This window comes from Capricornis sumatraensis, chromosome X (genome assembly GCF_032405125.1).
Source record: "Capricornis sumatraensis isolate serow.1 chromosome X, serow.2, whole genome shotgun sequence".
Classification (NCBI taxonomy): domain Eukaryota; kingdom Metazoa; phylum Chordata; class Mammalia; order Artiodactyla; family Bovidae; genus Capricornis; species Capricornis sumatraensis.
The window spans coordinates 14390245-14398628 of record NC_091092.1 but is presented as its reverse complement, the minus strand read 5'-3'; the positions used below and the strand labels follow the sequence as shown (position 1 = coordinate 14398628).

At 40.1% G+C, this 8384-nt stretch overlaps 1 protein-coding gene across 1 annotated transcript in view; it reads left to right on the top strand.

The window, feature by feature from the left end:
* Nucleotides 1-927: 927 nt before the first annotated feature.
* The window catches only part of RBM41 (RNA binding motif protein 41), a 67237-nt gene continuing 59780 nt past the window's right edge, over nt 928-8384 (top strand). Inside the window, exons 1-5 of the mRNA XM_068962530.1 lie at nt 928-1154; nt 3696-3812; nt 4363-4559; nt 5020-5220; nt 7075-7146. Of these exons, the coding sequence (XP_068818631.1) occupies nt 928-1154; nt 3696-3812; nt 4363-4559; nt 5020-5220; nt 7075-7146 (814 nt within the window). The remainder of the gene's footprint in view (nt 1155-3695; nt 3813-4362; nt 4560-5019; nt 5221-7074; nt 7147-8384) is intronic.

The following is an 8384-nucleotide window of genomic DNA, read 5'->3' as shown; positions in this document are numbered from 1 at the left end:
GTACAATGTCTTGTAAGCCTCTGTTAGAGACAGAGGTGAACCATTGGTGCTAGTGATGTGGTCACTCTGATCACTCTGGCTAGACTGCAGAGGGTGGACCAGATACTCGACTGGAAATAGCAAGTAGGCAGGATGTGGGATAAGAAGTCCTTGAAAGCAGAAGCAGGGTTGATAGGGACACGTTCGAAGAAAATTAGAAGAGCCAGGATCTGGTGATACTGGATGAGAGTTAAGAAGTTAAAGGCGACTCCTAGGTTTATAAGCTGGATATTTTGGGTGTTATATTTAAGCTATACGAGAAATCCAAGAGAAATACTCGGGCAATTTAGAATATATCGCTTACTGAGTACGGGCTTTCGATTTCTAGCGCCGCAAGACTACAATTCCCAGAACACCGCGCTCCACCACAATCCCCTTCGAGTCGGCCGCGCAGAGTTCTGGGACTTGAAGTCCGCGGCCTGTTTTACCCAAGTTAGATCTGGGGGCCTGTGGAAACATGAAGAGGTAAGGGATTGTCTGAGAACAGACCGCGAAGGGCGCTCTGTTCTAGCTTTTGACTTTTCTAATGGCTTTTGTTACTTTGGGTTTGGGGTATGTCACGTTCTGAGGATAGGGTTTTGTGTGAGCGGGAAGACAGAGGAGGAGGGAAAAGGGGAGACGGGCTGGACAGGCCTGTAGGGCGAAGTTCAGGAAGGGCCGCCGCCGCTGCCGGTCCCCGTAGAGATGCCCTCCTGGCACAGGCACCTAGGCAACGGCGCTGGCCCCGGGACAGATGCTGTGGCTCCTTTCTGTTTCAGACCGACCCACTCAGGTAAAAGGGTCTTGATCGATTTATGAAACCAGTCTGTGCCGTAGAAACCCGGGCCAGATCCTGTCCCGCCCGACCTCCTCTCCATCCTCAGAAATGGGCTCAGGGTGGGCGCGTTAATGTGCAGTGTTTGTGTTTATAGCGGATTTTTTCGGGCTCAGAGACCGTTTAGTACTTTCAGACCTGGAAGTAAGCAAGCGGTACTTTGTTTCTCCAAATTTGGAAGCAAAGTACCAAACCCGTATCCATCTATTGTAAGAAAAGAAAGGCACCGCTGCGAGCAGTTCCCCCTACCGGTTCTGCAGGAAATGGCAGCTTTAACGTGGCTGATCTTTGTTGAAAGCCTGTACTTGCAATCGATTACTGACGGTACACGAAACCTTTTTTAAGTCTCCTTATCAAATTAGTTTTGTATTCATTCTGCAAGTAGAATAATCACTGGAATAAGGCGGTGCATTTAAATTCTTACAGGTATGATGCTCTCCTGCACCGTTAGTTTCTGCATCTTTAAAAAAAAAAGTAGTTTCTGATTTTCCCTGCTTCAAAATGCCTTAAAAATTGTTTATAATATCTCTCATACATGCAAAATTATGAATATATACAGGTTAAATAATAATAATAGAGTCGTCATCACTACAATAGAACATTACCAATATCAGAAGTCTGTTTGTATGCTCCTGAGTGTTTCTCTTCCCTCCCTGAGAGGATCACTATCCAGTATTTTGCCTTAATCATTTCTTTGCTTTTTCTTTTTAAATAGTTTTGCCACATATGAATTTATATCTAAACAAAATGTCGCTAGTGTTATTCCATTTTCAACTCTATATAGACACATATTGTATGAATTTTTCTGGCACTATTTTCACTCTACATTTCTTTTTGAAATTTATGTGTGCTGATGTATTTAGCTATGATTTATTCATTTCAAAGCCACTTCAAATTTAGCAAGAACTTTCAGAATTCTAAATAATAAGGAAATATTAAGATACTTGAAAGGAATTTTTTTTAAAACCCTGGACCTATGGATCTTTTAAAATTTCCCAAAGTTGTTATAAGTCTTTCTAGAGTATGAGAATTTTCTTTATAATTATGAGAGATACATCTGCTGCTGCTGCTAAATCACTTCAGTCGTGTCCGACTCTGCGACCCCATAGATGGCAGCCCACCAGGCTCCGCCGTCCCTGGGAGTCTCCAGGCAAGAACAGTGGAGTGGGTTGCCATTTCCTTCTCCAGTGCATGAAAGTAAAAAGTGAAAGTGAAGTCGCTCAGTCGTGTCTGACTCTTAGCAACCCCATGGACTGCAGCCTACCAGGCTTCTCCATCCATGGGATTTTCCAGGCAAGGGTACTGGAGTGGGGTGCCATTGCCTTCTCTAATACATCTTCTAGGTCTCATCATAACCCCAGTAGTAAAGGGCTAAGAAAGGTATTTAGTATTTATTTTCCTCATCGAGTTAACTCACTTAGCTTTTTTTCTTTTAAAATCTGTTCTTGCACACTTAAATGGTCCTGCTATTTCTTTATGCTCAGAGTTCTTCATTATTTAGCATTACCTAGATATCCACACAGTAGTGCTTAAGCTATAAAATGTTATGATCCCCTTCACCTTTGCTTCTATACTCTCTCTTTTGGGGATCTCCTCTCTCACAGCTCCACATCCTGACAATACAGCTGACTCAAGATTTCCATGTGCAGCCTCAGACTCTATACAACACTTCTCTCTCTCACTTTCCTTCTAGCCAATATCACCTTCTGTCACCTCAGGCTCAGTATGTCTTTGAAGCATTCCTGATACTTCATACTGGTATTTCAATTGTAATAGTTAGTGGACTCAACATGGCTAAAAGAAGAATGACTTCCCTTTCCCAAACCATTTACTCCATCTGGAACTTCCTCTTTAGTTCATTGGTCCCATCGCTCAGTTACACAGCTTGAAATTTGGGGTTATTTTTCATTTCTTCCTTACCCCTATGTTCAAAAGGCCTTTCTCATTTAAGTCTTCCTTTCTATTGTCACTATTAGCACACCACTTTGAACTTTCATCACCTCACGTTTGAAAAATTATATAGTTTCCTAACTAGTTCTTCTGGTTTTGTTCTTACTAATCCATAAGCCTTATTATAACCACATTCATTTTCCTAAACCATCGCTTATACCATGTCACTTAACTGCCTAATAAATTGCCTTCTAATACCTGTACATTAAGTTTGAGACCTCTTAGTTGGTGTATCTAAGGCCATTGACAGTCTAACTATCCTTCCAACATGATCTCCCAAGGTTGCCATACATGAATGCCAGATAAATGTCTTATTATCCCCCAGAACACACTTCTGTCTCTTCATGCTCTCTCTCCCTGTTCTTTCCTTCATCACACAGAGTCCTTCAAATGCCAGTGTAAGAATTACCTTTCCAAAGTCTTCATTTACTACCTTGCCTCCCAGTTATTTCTTCTGTGAACTCCTACTGATTTGGCATATGCTTCTTTATATCGTTCTTCTCTTCTTTCTTTCTTTCTCTCTCCTTCTCTCTGTCACTCTCTCCCTGTGCTTTTCATTCTCCCTCCCTCCCTCTCTCCTGCTCTGCCCTCTCCCCCAGGCACCTGCATACAACACATCCATATCTATTACTTTTCCCTAAATAAATTGCAGGCTTCTTAATGAGAGGGACTGTCTTGCATATCTTTGACTCCATCAATACCCAGCAGAGTGCATTCATTGTGTATAAACAGGTGCTTAGTTAATGTTTGTGGAATGAGTGATAAAGGGCAACAAATAGAGAAGTATCTTTGAACAAATGGGATCACTAATGGTAGATAATATAGCTAAAGAATATATTTTGAGATTCAGTGTCTCTTCTACTTTCCATATATATCCTTGTATCTATTCCAGGGTAAATAGCTGTGTCAAGAGTGATGAGCATGTCCTGGAGGAGCTGGAAACAGAAGGGGAGAGGCAGCTGAAAAGCCTCCTTCAGCATCAACTGGATACCTCTGTCTCCATTGAGGAGTAGGTATTGATTTTGCAAAAAGAGTATAATAGACCCTCAGCTCCAGGTGACAGATACCTCTTCAAGTCTGGGTGGAAGACTCCTCTCTTACCCCCCTTTCCTTGGCAGATTTCTACTGATTAGTCAGGGTTTTACTTCTGTGTCTCTTCTAGGAAGTCTTCCATATCCCACTCTGTCTGGGCTGAGTACCATTCCTGTGTCTTCCTTTAACATTCATAGTAATCCAGTAACGTTATTGCCTGCTTACTTGCCTCTCTTCTACAGTTCCTTGCACAAAGCAGAAACTGTTGTCTTTTTTACTGTTAAATCTGCAGCACCTGGCACAGTGTCTGATGCATAGTAAGTGCTCAGTAAATATTTGGTTCAGTCATTCGTTAGTCCTGGACTACTGGTGGAATTCCATATCATTGTAGTAGTGCTTTAACCTAGAAATAGGATGTAAGAGAGAAATTGCCCCTGAGTTTCACTGTGCCTTATAATGGCAAGCCCCATTTCTGTGCATTGTGGTAACTTGAAGATGTTCTTACTCTCTTCCTGCTTGTTTTGCAGATGTGTATCTAAGAAAGAGAGCTTTGCTCCTGGTACTATGTATAAGCCCTTTGGGAAGGAAGTAGCTGGGACTATGACTTTGTCCCAGTTCCAGACACTGCATGAGAAGGACCAGGAGACTGCTTCTCTCAGGGAACTGGGGCTTAATGAAACAGAAATCTTGATTTGGAAGAGCCATGTTTCAGGTGAAAAGGTGAGTGGGGCAATTTTTTTTCTAGAGAATAAAAAGGACAATTTCTTCATTTGATACTGAGAACCTTTTCGTTTTGAGTTCTCAAAACACTGAGCTTGTACCTAAATCTTCTTTGGTTTTTAAGGTAAGGACCTTGGTAAAAGAGATGCTGCTCCTTGACTTTTTTTTTTTTAACAAATGGGATTTTATTTTTTTAATTTTATTTATTTTTTTCTGTACCATGTGGCTTATGGGATCTTAGTTCCACAATCAGGGATTGAACCTGTACCCTCAGTAGTAAAAGCACAGAGTCCTAACCACTGGACCACCAGGGAATTCCCGCTCCTTGATTTCCTCGCTGACATATCTATAAATGACCATTTTGGGCCCCTGATCATTTTCTTTCTTGTTTAAGGTATCAGATTGTCACTTTCAGGGTGTGTCCTCTGTGATATATGCCATCTCATTTCTCCTATTTCAGAGAGCGAGACTTAGGGCAACCCCTGAAGCAATACAGAACCGTCTTCAAGATATTGAGGAAAGGATCTCAGAGCGTCAGCGCATCCTTTGCCTGCCACAGAGATTTGCAAAGAGCAAACAGCTGACCCGGCGAGAAATGGAAATAGAAAATTCTTTATTTCAGGGAGCTGATCGTCACTCTTTCCTCAAGGCTCTTTATTACCAAGGTATGTGATCACCACTGACTTGATACACTCTTTCACTGGCAGAAAGATTTAACATCAGGGCCTTAACTATGAAGAGTTAGTGGAGGGAGTGGGGGAAAGATGAACTATTGCTACTCCTGAGGAAGGTATATATAGTCCCATGAGAAAGACAAATATGTACCTAGTTAGTTACAGTACACCCTGGAAATTGCTATTGTAGAGATGTAAGTAAAATGCTGAGGGGACCTAAGACATAGAGCATCTAAGTCTAGTTGGGGGAGTCAGGAGTTTACATTTGTACTTGTACCAAGTCTTGATGGATCAACAGGCATTTGTCAGTAAATAGTGGGAAGAGAGCGTTGTGGATAGTAGGTGAGTAGGAACAAGATTGTGAAAGAACCTGGTGTGTCTAGGGAACAGTGAAAAGTTCATTGTGGCAGGATGTGTAGGACATGGTGAGGATGACACTGGAAAAGGTAGGTGAGGCTAGATTGTGAAGGGTCCTGAGGTGGAACTATAAATTAGCACAAAATATACAGATAAATGTGTGTCTTAGCCAGAAAGAGTGGATTTAACAGAGAAGTTTTGCTAGGCACTGTGGAAGGTATGCAGAAGTTTAAGAAATGACTTCTTGACTTTGTGCCAGTTGGAATCTAGTTGGAGAAAGTGCACAGCATTTAGTAACAAGGCTAGATACAGTTGTTAAGTGCTGTAGGGGTTCAGAGAAGGGAAAGGTCACCGTGCATTGATGTGGCTAAAGATGGCCTCTCAGAGGAGATAAGATTTAAATGTTCTTTTAATACTACCAAGTCTTCAGGAAGGAGAGGGAGGGACATTTCACTTGTAGCAGATGTCATGAGCAAAGTCATGTTTGGAGGTATTGTGAGAGACAAAGTTAAAAAGATGGCTAAAATTTTTGAACTTTATTTGGCAAGTAGTATAGCTCTACATGGAGTTAGTTATTCAGTTAGTCATTTTGGGTATAGTTAAGGTCTTTGAACCAGGAGTAAGATGATAAAAGCAGTATCTGAACTTGATGAATCTGGTGGCCAGTAAATCAAATACACGAGTGGGAGAACTGGAAGCAGGGAAAACAATTTGGGAGTAATCACAGTCATTTCTTCAGGAAGAGCTGCACTAGGATGATGGCAAAGAAATTGGGAAGAGAAGTAGGTATGGTTATAAGAGACATTACAAAAGAACAATTGGTAAAACTTGTTGACTGAGAATGAAGATTAGTGGAGAGGCCTGTGTCAAAGATATCCCAGGTGTTTCAAGGCTGTGTGACTTAACAGTTGGCAAAATTAAGAAAGCCTTTATGGGGAAATTTTGAGGAAAGATGATGAGTTTGATTTTAAACATGTTAAATTTTTGAGACTGCAGGATCATCCGGTGCAGATATTGAGGAGGCTGTTGGAAATGTAGCAGTGAAATTCCAGGGAGAGGGCAGAACTAGATCCATAGAATCAGGACTCCTCTATGCTTAGACAATAAAGTCAATAGAATGAATGAGTGGTTTGTTAGAGATAGAGAGACCATAGACATGGAAGAACAGTGGTGAAGGAAGGAATGAAGAAACAGCTTTTGTGGAGAGACATTATAGCTTGCTGATCAAGAACATGGGCTGTGGAGACAGACTGCTGGGAACATCCTGGCTCCCCCACTTACTATCTAAAGATGTGGGGCAAGTTACCATACCGTGCTTGATTTCCTTCAAGAGAATATGAATAGTAGCTGTATTGTAGGGTTGTTAGGATTAAGAGAGGTAATACATGTAAATCACTTAAAGCAGTACCTGGTATTTGGGGTGGGTGGGTAGTGTATGAATCTGTTCTGTTTCCTATCTTTGAAACTCCTTGCTTTACACCTTCACAGCATACCACAAAAAGACAAGTGCAGACAAGTACATGACCTCAATGAAGAGGAAGATAAAATTAGGCACAAAAGGCAAGTCGAGAGTTTTCTTACAGTGTTAGATTTAGGAATGTAACCTAGGGTCCCAGACTTCTAAGTTGAGTTCTTATTTAATTTCATATTCAGTATATGAAAATGTTTATAGGACATGATCCACAGGGAGCATATTATCCTGATACAGAATATTAAAGAGAGGAGTTAGAAGTTTAAAGCTTTAACATTTAGTGTTGTTGATTTTTTTCTCTATACCTTTTAAGTTATTGTACCAGACATAAAATGACCTTAATGTCTTTTTGATCCTATTTCATAATCCTGAATATTTTTAATCAGTAAAGTATAACTATTGATGATGATATAGTAGCTAATATTTTACTTTATTTTTGAAATGAACTTACAATAAAATTGCCTGTTTATTTGGGGGGGGAGGTGTGTATACAATTCTGTGAATTGTAAATCATGTTAATCACATAGATTCATGTAACCACTACCACAATCAGGATAGAGAACAGCTCCATCACCCTCAAACTCCTTCATACTATCCATTGAAGTCACTCCCAATTCCACTCATAATCTCTGGCAGTCAATCACTGATCTATTCTCCATCACTGTGATTTTGTCTTTTAGAGAATGTCATACAAATAGAATCATACGAAATGTAATCTTTTGAGAGTGACTTCTTTCATGCAGTGTAGTGCTTTTGAGATTCATCTAAGTTGTGTGTATCAATAGTTCATTTTTGCTGAGTAGCATTCCATTGTATGAATGTTCCAAAGTTTGTCTATCCACTCACCCATCAAGTGCATTTGGGCTGTTTCCAGGTTATGGTGATTATGAATAATACTGATATGAATATTCTTGTACAGGCTTTTGTGTGAACATAAAATTTTTATTTCTCTAAGGTAAATATCTAGGAGTGGGATTTCTGGGTCATATGGTAAGTGTTTGTTTAACTTTATAAGAAACTGCCAAACCATTTTCAAGAGTGGCTGAACCATTTTGCATTTTCACCAGCAATGTATGAGAGTTCCAATTGCTCTACATCTTTGTCAGCATTTGGTATTGTTGGTATTTATTTTAGTTATTCTACTAGCTGTGAAGTGGTATCTCATTGTAGTTTTAATTTGCATTTCCTTAATGGCTAATGATATTAAACATCTTTTCATATGCTTATGTGCCATCCTTATATCCTATTTGCTGAAGTGTCTGTTCAAATCTTTTGCTGTTTTTCATTTAGTTGTTTATTTTTTCCTGTTGACTTTTGAGAATTCTTT